Source organism: Petaurus breviceps, unplaced genomic scaffold, assembly GCF_028583685.1.
Source record: "Petaurus breviceps papuanus isolate PSGF00001 unplaced genomic scaffold, PetGlider_PUasm1.0 90925, whole genome shotgun sequence".
Taxonomy (NCBI): Eukaryota; Metazoa; Chordata; class Mammalia; order Diprotodontia; family Petauridae; genus Petaurus; species Petaurus breviceps.
The window spans coordinates 23554382-23568036 of NW_027187380.1; the positions used below are offsets into that span (position 1 = coordinate 23554382).

At 38.9% G+C, this 13655-nt stretch overlaps 1 protein-coding gene across 1 annotated transcript in view; it reads left to right on the forward strand.

Annotated features, from left to right (window-relative positions):
* RGS9 (regulator of G protein signaling 9) overlaps positions 1-13655 on the forward strand; it is a 112586-nt gene that overhangs the window by 40790 nt on the left and 58141 nt on the right. Inside the window, exons 4-9 of the mRNA XM_069076576.1 lie at positions 1075-1184; positions 1422-1473; positions 2365-2423; positions 3271-3347; positions 7018-7099; positions 9961-10023. Of these exons, the coding sequence (XP_068932677.1) occupies positions 1075-1184; positions 1422-1473; positions 2365-2423; positions 3271-3347; positions 7018-7099; positions 9961-10023 (443 nt within the window). The remainder of the gene's footprint in view (positions 1-1074; positions 1185-1421; positions 1474-2364; positions 2424-3270; positions 3348-7017; positions 7100-9960; positions 10024-13655) is intronic.

Below are 13655 nucleotides of genomic sequence, written 5' to 3' on the forward strand. Positions count from 1 at the left end.
ATATATATATATATATATATATATATATATATATATATATATATATACACGAATAGCTTGCGATTGTATAGTGCTCTAAGTTTATAAAAAAAACTTTCTTCATGACCACCCCATGATATAGAGAGTATCAATATCATATCCCCTAGTTTACAAATAAGAGTCTGAGAAGTAAAATGAATTGCCATGGTTTCAAAGCTAGTAAGTATCTGAAATTGCATTCAAACCTAGGTCTCCTGATTTTTAGTCTAGCATTCTTTCCCTATAATATATATTGCACTGCCTCCCTATCTTAATCATTTGCATTTATATAAAGCTTTACAGTTGGCAAAGTCACTTTCTTTACAACAACAGTATGAGGTTGGATGGGCATGAGAGTACCTTGAAGATAACTGGAGTCAGCTTGTACAGGCTTATGAAAACTGATTGTTAAATTTCCAGTGTGTGTGTGCACATGTATGTGTGAGCACATATATACACATGTATCATGTTTGATGCTTCAAATATTCAGATACTAGTTTTGAGACCATGGGCAAATCAGAACTTTATTGAAGGGTCTAAATACATACAGACACATATACACACACACACGAAGTTTAAGTTTATAAAGAACTTTCTTCACAACCACCCTGTGATATAAGTAAATAGAAATATACACACATATACACACATAATATATGCATATATCATACATATGTGGGTGTATATGTATGTGGGTGTGTATTTGTGTGTGTCTGTGTGTGTATAGCATATCTCTCCATTAGAACATAAGCATCTTAAGGGCTGGATTGTTTTACCTTTTTCTAGCTCCTATCACAGTGCCTGGCAGGTGCAGATGCTTAATTAATGCTTCTTGTTTTTTGGTTGATTTCTATTTCCCATAAAGATCCCTATGACTGGACTAGACCTTTTCATCTTTTGATAGTGCTTGAAAAGAATGAGGGCTCATCAGGATGAATTCACTTCTCCCACAGTTTGGGTAGTGGTGGAGGAGCTGAGTGCATGTGGGAATTTGATAGTAGGAATTCTGAGCACTTACCTGATCTCAGTCTCTGGGTCTGACCTGCTTCTTTCTAGAGGCACGCAACTTGGGGAATTTCATTGTCAAGTATGGCTACATTTACCCCCTGCAGGACCCTAAGAATCTCATCCTCAAACCTGATAGCAACAGTCTTTACCGATTTCAGGTGAGTTGTACCCTTGGCTAACCCTGCCTGACACCTGTAATACTATTCTATTCTTAAGAAACCAAGAGATTTATTTCATGTCTTTAAAAATAAGCATCATTGGGACTTAAATGCCAGGGATGGGAGAAAATGGGGGTTGGTAATATTTTGGATCTATGTGTAAGGTTCTTCTCAGGTAATCTGGAAGCTAAGATCCTGATAAATCACCAAGAATAGTTTCTCTGATTCCTTTTACAGACACCCTATTTCTGGCCCACTCAGCAGTGGTCAGCTGAAGACACAGACTATGGTAAATACTTTTCCTCTCTCCTTTCCCCTCTACTATAGGCAAGTACTCCTTTCCTTATTCTTTGTATGCTATTGCTTCCCTTTCTTTTTCCGGCAGTTGGACCTCTGATTTCATTGTTTTGAGAAATGTCCAATGTGGAAATTCTCTCCACAGATGCAGATCTGCCACTCCTCTGTTGATTTATCATCTTAGAGAGGTACATTGGGCCATAGTCACATAGCAAGTATATGTCAGAGGCAGGAATTGAACCGAGGTCTTCTTGAATGCAGGCTTGGCCTTCTTAATATTAATTAATTAATTGATCTTCATTAATCGGTAAGCTAGCACTTATTGAATGCCTGTTATGTTCTATCTAGGCATTGTTTTAAGCACTAGGGATAAAAAAAAGGCAAAAAGTCCCTCCTCTCCAGGAACTCACAGCCCAGAGACAAGTACGGATAGATTAGGTATATAAAAGATAAGCTGAGGATGATCTCAAAACCGGGATTCTTTAGAGCACCTTAACATCCACTAAACCCTGCTACCTTATTTCTTCACTGACTTTATGTTTGTCCTCTTATTTTCAATATTAATTATGTGTAATTAACATGAATATAAGATATTAACATAAATATCAAAACATGCAATATCCAAATAAATATAGTGTATATGTAATATATTTCTTAAAACATATAAATCAATTATTATTTACTATTGTTTTTATATTGTTTCTGTTTGCTCAACTGGCTAGTATTAGTTTTAGGAGGTAAGCTCTCAGAGAATAAGAACCATGTCTGCTGAAAATTTTTTGCAGTCTTATTATATCACCCCTAAAAATCAGCCTATCAGTTCCCAGAGAGGGGCTAAAAAACTACCTTTGGATGATGGAATATAATCCATTTCCTTTTTTAGCCATCTATCTAGCCAAGAGAAATATCAAGAAGAAAGGAATTTTAGAAGAATACGAAAAGGTACAGAGATGCTTTAGAACTGTGTGTTTTTGTTTAACGTTGGTTCTCAGTAGGTGCTTTTCCTGTCCCTCATTCCCACATCTCAGTATGTTGTAGCTACTTTTATGTCCCCCTGAGGATCTGCCACAATTTATAACATCACCCAGGTATTCCATATGCAGTTGGTATGAAGTGGGGTTAGAGAACCAGAAACTTTTTATCAGCTGCTGTTTTTGAGTCAAAAGCTTTGCTTCAGGACCTGCTTTGCACTATGTGTTACTCAGTGGTCTATGTGGTATGATTTGAGAGCCATTGGGGGACCTTGCTGCTCTGTCCAGATTTCCAAATGAAAACAGTCTAACCCTTAAAAGTTGGAATTTTGGACAGATAGTTTAGATACTACTGTTGCTTCTATATTTTAAAAAGGTTAAGTCAATGCTCTAATAGGTTAAGTCAATGACCACCCCCTCATTTTGCAGAAAAGACAACTGAGATTCAGGGAGATTTTGAGTAGCTTTCCCAAAATCACACAGGTAATCTCACATAAATGGTCTAGACAAATGATTATCACCCATTTTGAACGAGTGTTATTTGATGCTGTAGCTTCCTCACTTCCCCAATAGCTTTTTGGTAGATTTTTTTTTTTAAGGAGTGGTTGAGAATTTGTTCTGATACATTTTGGAGAAGTTAGCAATATTCTTTGAGGTAAGATGTCTCTTGAGAGATACCTTGTGTCAAAAACCTAGAGTAAACAATCCCTGTCTAGACACTTTTCAGTTTAGCTGACTTAGCAGAGTCTCCTGCTGTCTTGTCCCATGCAACTTATAGCGACGTGTTCTTAGTTCTCATTTTGTTCTTCCTGTTCTAGGAAAATTACAGTTTTTTGAACAAAAAGATTAACCATAAATGGGACTTTGTCATCATGCAGGCCAAAGAACAGTACAAGTGAGTAAAGAAAAACCATTTTCTTGCCCTGTTCACTCCTCCTCCTCTGTTTCCATGTGGTTTTGAAGAGCTCTGTTTAAGCAGAAAGAGCCAGGCCATTGGGAAAGGGGAGAAAGGAGAAGATCCATGTTCTTCAACTTCATTCTCCCTAAAAGTTCCACATCCTAAAATTTGTTTAACATTTATTAAATGGCTATCACATTCAGAGCCCTCTGCTTAATCAAAAGGAAAGAGAAAGATTAGATTACACACAATATTTAGCAGGATGGAGCCTGTAATCTAATAGGGAAATAATACATGGTGAGTGCAAAATACTAGGTGAGGCCCAAGGCAGGAAAGGTCAACTGTTGAAGTAGAGGTAGAATTTGAGTCGGGCTTCAAAGCTTAGGTAGAAATTCAACAGACTTGGGGGAAGAAGTGCAGGAAGGAGAAGAATGAAGAAAACATTCCAAAAGCACAGAGGTGAGAAACTACAGGACCTGAACAGGGAACAGTGAATAATCCAGTTTCTTAAGAACATAGAGGACCTGGATTAGAGGAATATGGAAAGGTTAGAAGTGAAAGGTGACATTAGATTGTAGAGAGCTTTGAATGTTATTAGGAAGGAAGAATAGAAGTGTTTATTAAGCATCTCTTGTATGTTGGTATTGTGCTAAGTGCTTTAAAAATATTATTTCATATATAAATATATTTGATTCCCTACAACAACCCATGGAGATAGGTGTTATTATCACCCCATTTTGATGCTGAGGAAACTGAGGCAGAAGTTAAGTGACTTGCCCAGGATCACACAGCTAGTAAATGTCTGAGGCCATATTGGAATCTAGACATTCCTGATTCTGGGCCCTACACTTTATCTATTGTGTGCCTGGATGTCACCACCCACCATTCTCTTGGTAGGCAACAGGAACACATTGAAGAGTGGGGCAGCAGAGTGACGTCACCAGATCCACGAAGAAAAGTCAGTTTGACAGGGGTGTGCAGGACGGATCCGGAGGGTGGAACTAAGGCAGGAAGACCTGCCGCAAGTCCATTGTGATAGTCCAGGCAGATGACTGTTTAAGCTGGGGTCTTGGCAGTGGGAATGGAAAATGAGGGAACCAGTTCCAGAAATGGTGAGTGGTAGAATCAATAGGCCTTGAAAATTTGAAAAGTGTTGATGCCTAGCTGGGTATGAGAGGTAAGAAAGAGTGAGCAGTCAAAGACCAACTCGAGTGTTTTGCATATGGGAGACTTTATGAATAGTAGCATCATAAAAGTTATGTTTACTGGATTATATTGGACAGGGAGTTCCACTTTTCACATAATGCACTTGTGTGCCTTAGGTAGCATTTCACAGAGGTCAGCATATAGGAGGCACTAAATACATTGACTCATTGACTGAGTGGCATTTCATATGTAGTATATGAGAAAGAGCAGTGGGTTTAGTCTCTTACTCTTCTAGAGGGAAGGATATGTTGTAAAGATGAATATTGGGGGCAACTAGGTGGCACAGTGAATAGAGCACCGGGCCTGGAGTCAGGAGGACCTAGCCCCAACTGCCTTGCCTCTCCTCTCCCAACCCAAAAAGATGAATACTCGTTAGGAGTGGGTGCTCATTTTGATGCCTGTTCTCAGTTCTCTGGCAGTGTTTTATCCATTTACAAGTCAATAAACATTTATTAAGTGCCTGCTTTGTGCAAGGCAGAGTGTGAGGTGATGGGAATACAGAAACAAAAATGAAACAGTCCCTGCCCTCAAGGAGTTTATATTCTACTGTAATGAATTCACTTATTGGATTTTTCACTGGGGGAAAAAGGTTACCTTCTTTCTTTTATCCAACTTGTTCTTAGACCCTCTTGGTAACTGCCAATTATTCAGGGAATATAAACTTTTTTAATATTAAATATTTAAAAAATGTTAACTATTAACAAAATATAGTTAAGAAGAAAATCTGTTGAAAAAAATCCAAACGTTGTAAAAAATGGCTTTTTGATTATTTCCTATTTTGGATTCATCCACCCTTCAGTGGCACAGATAATTAAAAACTGAGGATATTTGCAAGGCTGCGTTGAATAATAGAAACCCCATGGTTCTTCAGAAACACCCATTTATCCTTCAGCATGCACAAACATACCTAGTGGTAAATGTAATTACTTAGTTCAGTTATGGTGGTGTTAACAGTGGTCTTAAAAAAAAAAAACAACCCCAAACCAGAACACCATACATTTGGAACTATTTACTCAACCTGGCTTTCCATGTATTATTCAAAAGGCATTATATGGGATATAAATCCACTAGCTCTGCTTTTCATGGCATACATTCATCATTCTGCATTGTGCTCTTGGCCTGTGAAAATATACATTATGGAGAATAAGCCAAGTGGTACTATGCTGTTCTTGGTAATTGGTTCTGAATTCTGATATGGCAACACTGACCAACCATTCTTGTGGATTTAAGTAGGTTTCATTCCCCTGTAGCAGGGAAGCTCAGCATAATTTTCTGATATTGATACAATGTGGACACAAAGAAGAGTAAAAAGACAGGAATGAAAACCCTTTCAAAATAAAACAAGGCTTCAAAAAAAACACCTGTCTTCGGGAGCACCATCCAGTGTGATAGAACAGAACCCCAGGTAGGAAGGTAGGCACGTTTCTATGGGTCACTATACTCTATTAGAAGGCTGTGGGCCTTGACCTCTTATTGACAGTCTTACTTTGATGTTGATTTTGTAATTTCCATAAGCATAAAGTGAGATATCAGGGAAAAATTAAGGTGCCAGAGAGTTAGGTTTTATCTAGGACTTGTTGTAGTGTGAAAGCACATCCCTTTCCAAATCTAACAATCAGGGAACATCGTTGCAACTTCTGCCTCTCCTTGGACCCAGGTGGAAACAACTCCCAAGATAGCGAGGAACAATGAGACCATGCAGTTCATTGGCCCTGCTTCTGAAGTCATTGTCTGAAGGAACAACCATTGTGGAAATATGACTTAGCAACTGCTTCTGCAGTGCTGAAACCCCTGCTTCCTCAGCAGCCAACTTACTGAATACCTAGAAAAGAGATTCTTATCATGAGTCCTTGGTACCATTAAATGACTCAATATCAGCAACAGATAAAGTTTTATTTATGGAAATGACAAGAAGGAGGATGCCTTACCATTTGATGCTACCCCAATGGACCTCTGGCCTTTTCAGTCTAATTCGCAGCTGAAACCTCCTGTATTTGTTGCCCCTTTCCCTCCTCCCCCATTAGAATATGAGTTGCCTGAGAGTAGGCTATCTCTTACTTTACCATTGGTATCCCCAGGGCTTAACATAGTGCTTTGTACTTAGTAAGTGCTTATAAATGCCCATTCATTCATTTAATTCCTGGTGTCAAGATTGAATAATTATTAACATAAGATTTTTTTTTTAAAGCAATTGGGGTTAAGTAACTTGCTCAAGGTTACACGGCCAGTTGTTTTGTGTGGGTGCTAAGTATATGAGGCTGGAACCAATCCCAGGTCTCCTGACTCCAGAGCCAGTGCTCTTACTCACTGTGCCACCTGGCCGCCCCTAACATAAGCTATTTTTGCTGGGCAGGAAGGATGGGAAAGGGAAGGAGGAGGCAGATTATCAGGGATGGGGACCAAAGGTCATCCTAAATGAACAAAGTGCTGCTGACCTTTTATTGTGTTATTGACTTTGCAGAACTGGAAAGGAAAGGAAGAAAGCAGACAGGTATGCGTTGGATTGTCAAGAAAAAGCTTATTGGCTGGTTCACCGATGCCCTGTGAGTAGATTCATAACTAGAAATTATTTTACATGGGGCAGAAGGGGAGAGGAGGAACAAACAAAGGTGGTATGGAGGACAATCTAATTGAGGCGATGGTTGGATCAGGATAGGGAGTTAAGGAGGAAAGGCAAACCTGAGAGAGAGGGGGTGCCGAAGTGATAAGGGATCCTGGGGATGGTAGCTATGCTACATGGCAGTAGGGGCCTATAGAGAACCTTTTAGGGAGATGTTAGAATAGTGGTTACCTAATAAAGAAATAAAGAATTGCTCTAGCTTGGTGTCCTAAGGCAAAGTTCTACTCACCCTGTACCTGCCTATGAATTCCATCCAAGGCTCTCCCATCTTTCTCATTCTCCCATGTTCATTCAACTCCAAGCTTACTGTCAGCCTATCTATGGTGCTTGGTTTGTACCAACTGGGAGGTTTATTTGTGACATTTAAATGCCCAAGTATCTCTTTTGGGTAGAAGAGAAAATATGTTTTTTTGGCTGGAGCTCATAGTATGGTAGATATTTTGGTTTTGTGAGCTGCTAGACTTAATTAGGGAAAGGACTTGCACAACCTGTTCAGAGTCTACAAGTCTGTTATGAAGGGAGTGACTTGCAGATCACATGAGGGTATACCTTGGTGTTCTTGGAGAACCCAGAGACTAAGTTATTCATTATAATTCATGAAACCATTATAAACATGTCTCCTGACATGTTTTACCTGGGCTTTTTCCACTTCTTGGAGCTAGGAGGTCTAGGAGTCAGAAGAGAATAGTAGCCAACCAAAAAATAAATGAAACCAACATTCTTTCCTACTCTTCTGGCATAAACTTTAACCACCACTCTCACGTGAGGAATGAGTAGTTTTTGGCCAAACAGAAAAGTAATACACACAAAAACAATGTTGTGTAACTGGCAGGTGGCAGACATTTTGATGCCTTTAGGATGGTTTTCCAACGGTCCTTTCATCATTAGAATACTGTTGCTGTTATTTCTTCTACTATGAGCAGAAACCATGGACAGTTTTGGAAGTTGGAGAATTCATTTTTATGTCCTATTTATGAAAGTAGGGATTCAGGCCATAGTGTTTTATAAAAGTTCACAAATGCTAAACTTTAGAAGAGACAGAAGAATCTTGTCACTAAGAGAATGTAAGATGATTATCAGTGGAGAACTATTCCTCAAAAATCACGGAGCAATGCTTGAGAGCTTGAAAGATAGCAAAATGTATTTGACTTCTAGAATTGTAATCAAAAGCATCATATGAGACTATATACATAGTACCTATCTGGAATAGTCCCAACTTGCACTCAAACTTTAAGGTTCGGTTCCTAGTCAAGGAATCACCACTACCTTTGGGTTTTAGGCATGTGGTTGGCTACTCATATAACCTTCTGGCTCATGAGCCCCCACTGATATACTTAATAATCCAGTAGAATTAATTGCTCTTAGCAAAGGCCTTTATGAAGAAAGGTAGTAAGAACAATAGGTAAAGAAATATTCCCTCCATAAACCTGGATCTCAGTCTCCTACAAATATACATAGCTTTTGTGGGAAGAGTAGGCTCAAACTTTAAGTCTAATGGTGGTGAAACATGTTTGGGGCAATTTACAACTCTTGTTACTACAGGAAGCTTTTTCTTTTTTCAGAATCCTTACAAAGATCTCCCTGGGTACAGTATTTCTGCTGGTTGTGGAGCAGGGTCTGCTCCTCTCCATAGTTGACTCTTGATCTCTAGGGCTACCTCTCTGAAGCTACTTCCTGTTTTGGGTGACCTCTGTGTTTGAAGTGTGTATTTCTTCTCCTGCTTGGATGCAGTGTCTCCTACTGATCCAGTAGCTCTGATATTTCCAGTGGGGTAAGGGGAAGAAGAGAAAATCTCTCCTTTCCCTTGCTACCCTGTGATACAGTATATGAATATCTTTACACAATTTCCTCTGACTCTTGAATGCAAACTGAAACTTGAATTGGAAAAATATCAACTTGAATTCAAACTCAAACTTTTCTACTGCTGAATGATTTGCTTCCTTTATCTATAGTCCCAGAGAGTGACTGATTCTCTTAGTTAATCAAAAAAATCTTTCCTATATAGTGTCAGCTGCCTTTATTTAATGACCAAGACTTGATAATCTCAATTTGTTTAAAGAATTCATTAACACATTTTTGTGGGATTGTAGGAAACCTGCTTTATACTTTGTGATTACATTCTAGCCCTTCTATGACTGAAATAATGGAGAGGGGGAGAAGAGAATGCCCTCTTTTATATATAGAATTGTGACTTTCAATGATGTTCATTTTATAATGAATGAGATTCCACCTTTAGAGTCAGGAGACAAGCAGAAGATAGATTTCTGCCAGGAGAGGACGTTTCAGGAAGAAATTTACTACTAATTAACAAGATAATTTGATGATCCTTGGGAAATTTGCTTTTTTTAAAAGAATTTTTTTGCAGACTTTTAAGTATGTTCCTCTTCCTAGATGGCTAAAAAAAAAAAAAACCACACCACTTTATTTATTTATTTAAAAATACCAGTTTACCAATTGCTCCGCAAAGTCCTCAGGGCATTTGCCTCTCCCTATCCTGTGCCCAAACATCACTTTTAGCTAGGTTCAGCCCTGGGGATCCTGGCCTCTAATAAGAAGGGTCCCTCTTTTATTCAAACTCATTAACAACAACAAACCCCTACTGCAGGTTTCTGGGATAATCATAATTATGGCAAATGAGATTATGGCTCATCAATCTAGGGTTCTTCAGAAGAGGAGGAAGAACAAATCTACCCAATGTACAACATGAATTGGAAGGAGACAAGTAATTTAATCCTACTAACAAAAAAGGATTCTCATGGAAGATTTTCATGATTGTTTTCTTAGCCAGGAACAGATAACGTCCTTGACTATGGCCTAAATCGAGTGACCAATCCAAATGAAGATAAGGTAAACAGGTATGTTTCTGGGCTTTGCACTGTGATAACAAAAATAACTAACATTTATATATTGCTTTAAATTTTGCAAAACACTTTCTGTACATAGTGTGCTTTGTAGAGGAATGTGTAATGTGTAAAGCCAAGAACAAATACCTTCTTGTTAGCTCAGGTACCCTTGGATGCTGACCAGAAGAGAAAGACTAAAAGGGTCTATGTTCAGAGTCAAGGGAGGACAATGACTAAGGTACTGGGATAGAGAAAGGGAACAGGGAGTGAGAAGCAAAGCAGGATACAACTAAATCAACCACTGGGCCAAATTTAAATTTAAACTTTGATTTCCATGCTTTCTTTGGAATCTGAGCATGGGAAGATCTTGTTCTTTACTCCTCTTTAGGAAGCAGCATGAAGATGGAAATGTAACAGAAAGAGTGCTGTATTTGGGATCAGAGGACCTGAGTTCCAATCCTGGGTCTGACACTTAATACCTTTGTTACTGTGGGCAAGTCTTGGACTTCCAAAATGCAAAATTTGGACTGCAAAATGAAGGAACTTCCTCTCCTTGGACTAGATGGCCCATAAGATCCTTTCCAGCTCTAAGGCTTATTTTATGAGCCCTCCTTGGCTAATGGCAAATTACCTAAACAATTTTATGCTTTAAAAATTAATTTCTTTTCTAATTTAAAGAAAGAGTTAGGCTCATGTCACAGAATTTGAGTATTGGGATTACAGAGGCTGCAACCCATAAATCAAGAAATATATACTATAACATACCTGCCTCTCCTCTTGAGGAAGTCCATTCCATATGATGGCCCTTCAAATACTGGAGGACATACATCTGTGCCCCCTCTTCTCCAGGTTAACTGTGCCCAGTGCCTTCAATTGATCCTGATGTGACAAAAACTCAATGCCTTTCACCAACTTGGTTGCTTTCCTCTGGACACTCTCCAGCAGAAGTGTTCTTAAGTCTTTCAGTATGGAACACGGTATTTTAGATGAGGCCTGACTTAGGTAGAGTACAGTAGAACTAAAATCTCCCTGTTTTTGGAAGCTTTTTTTCAATGGAGTCCAAGATATTTCTGTTCCATATCACACAGCTGACTCATCAATGTGAACTTTTAGAAAGCACTTATTAAGCACCTACTATATGTCAGGTGCTCTTCTAAGCTCTGGGGATACAAAGGGAAGTCAAAATCATTCCTTGCCTTCAAAGAGTTTAATGGGGGTGATAACATTCCAACAACTGTAAAAAACAAGGTGTAGGCAGGATGAATTATAGATGATTTCAGAGGAAATGCACTAGTATTAGGGGGGATTGGGAAAGGCTTCTTAAAGACAGAGGGCTTTTAGCTGAGACTTGAAAGAAGTCAGAGAGACCAGGAGACAGAGATGAGGAGGGATGGAATTCCAGGCATGGGGGACAGCCAGTGAAAATGTCATGTGGGAAGAACAGCAAGGAGGCCAGTGTCACTCAATTGTAGAATACATGAAGGGAGCAAAGTGGAAGAAGACTGGAAAGGTAGGAAGGGAACAGGTCATGAAGGGCTTTAAAAGTCAAACAGAGGATTTTATATTTGATCCTGGAGGGAACAGGAAGCCACTGGAGTTTATTGAGTAAGGGATGACATGTGTTTTAGGTAAACACAGGACAGACCTGTGTTTTAGGTAAATTGCTTTGATGGCTGAATGGAGAATGGATTGGAGTAGGGAGAGGTGAGGCAGGGGGAGCCAACTGGCAATTTCTTCTAAAAATCTAGGCTTGAGCTAAAAAACTAGGGTGATAGCAATATCAGAGGAGAAGAGGGGATGCATATTTTATGAAGGTAGAATGGGCAGGATTGGCTATAAGGGGAGGGGTAAGAAAGAGAATAAGAAGTGTAGGAAGATAGGCTGCAGACCTGGGTGACTTGGGAAGATGGTGGTGCTCTCAATAGAAAAAGAGAAGTTAGGAAGAGAGAGAGGGTTTTTTTTGGGGGGGAGGGAAAGATAATGAGTTCAGTTTTCTTTTCTAGACAAACTGCTATCTATCCATGCCTCCCACATTGTGTACTTCTAGTGCTAATTTTTTTGTACCCAAGTGTAAACCTTGACATTTTTCTCCACTGAATTTTAATAGATTCATCTCAATGCTCTAGCCTGTCAAGAGGGACCCTTTTGGAATCTGACTCTGTGATCCCCTGTCTTAGCTATCATTCCCATCTTTGTGTTATCTGATAATTTGATGAGTATGCCATCTATCCCTTTGTCCAAGTCACTGGTGAAAATGTTAAACAGCACAGGGTTGGGCACAGATCCCGGGGAGTATTGCACTAGGAATATCCTGTCACATTGACGTTGAACCATTAACAACTACTCTTTGAGCCTGACCACGTGACAAATTATGAGTCCATCTAATTCAAGATAATCTAATCCACATTTCTTCATCTTCTCCACATTAATAATATGAGATGTTCTATACAAGGGTTGCTAAAATATCAGCAAACACTATCCTCAAGATTCCTCTCATCTTCTAGTTTAGTAATCCTGTCAAAAAAAGAAAATGAGAATAGATCAGCATGTCCCATGACCTGTTTTTGATGAAACAAAACTGGCTCTTTGTGATCAGTATTTTTCTTTCTGAATGTTCACCAACCATTTCTTTTATGATCCCTTCTAGAATTTTCCCAGGAATCAAAAATTAAGTTTACCAGTCTGTAATTTGTAGGTTGTGTTTTTTTTTTTTACTTGTTTTTCTCTTGTTTTACAAGAGAAAACACTTGCCCTTCTTTTATTTTGTAGTATCCTTGTTTTTCATGTTGTTTTTTTCAGATGTCACTGATAGTGGCCCAGCAATCGTATGTGGCAGTCCTTTCAGTACCCAAGGACATAGTTCAACTGGGCCATGTCCCTTGAATTCTTCAAGGACAGCTAGAAGCTCTCTTATTTATCTTAGGTACCAATTCCCTGTTAGTAATTTTTGTTCTGTTATTTCTAGTCCTAAGGTCATTCTCCTTGGCAGAGAACAGAGATAGAAAGTCAAATTTGCCTCCTTGCAGTGTGACTTCTGGTATTTCTTGTTTATTGCCTACCCTTTGTACATTTGTGAAAGGGTATTTGAGGCTATAAACTTTACTGTCAGCTTATTTCTTGGACTTTTTATCTCCTGTGAAATTTTGACTTTCTCAATTGCTATACTTCTTCCTTGGCTTAGCATAGTGCCTAGCACATACTAGGTGCTTAATAAATATTTCTTGATTGATTGATTCTTTGCAGGTCCTTCTTGGGTATCTAACTTGGGGGATATGCATAGGCAGTCTTATTCCTAAAGCCCTTTTGATTTGATTTGAAAAATGCCAAGTAAATACATTCTTGCTAGGTCTTGTTAGATACCATCCATCTCTGGTCAGGAGGCTTTTAGCTATCATTTGCAAGGTACAAATAGGACCACCACTTCAGTAGACACTGTCTCATATGCAGTCTAAAAATAGTTGGGGGTTACCAAAATCCAGTCCTATTTCAATTTTCAAGGTATATAGACAGATATGGAGGGTATGGAGTTATTCCTATAGTAGTAGTAGTAGTAGTAGTAGTAGTAGTAGTGTTAGTGGTGGTGATGGTAGTGGTTGTTTTGGTAGTGGTAGTGATAGTGGTAGTAGTAGTGGTAGT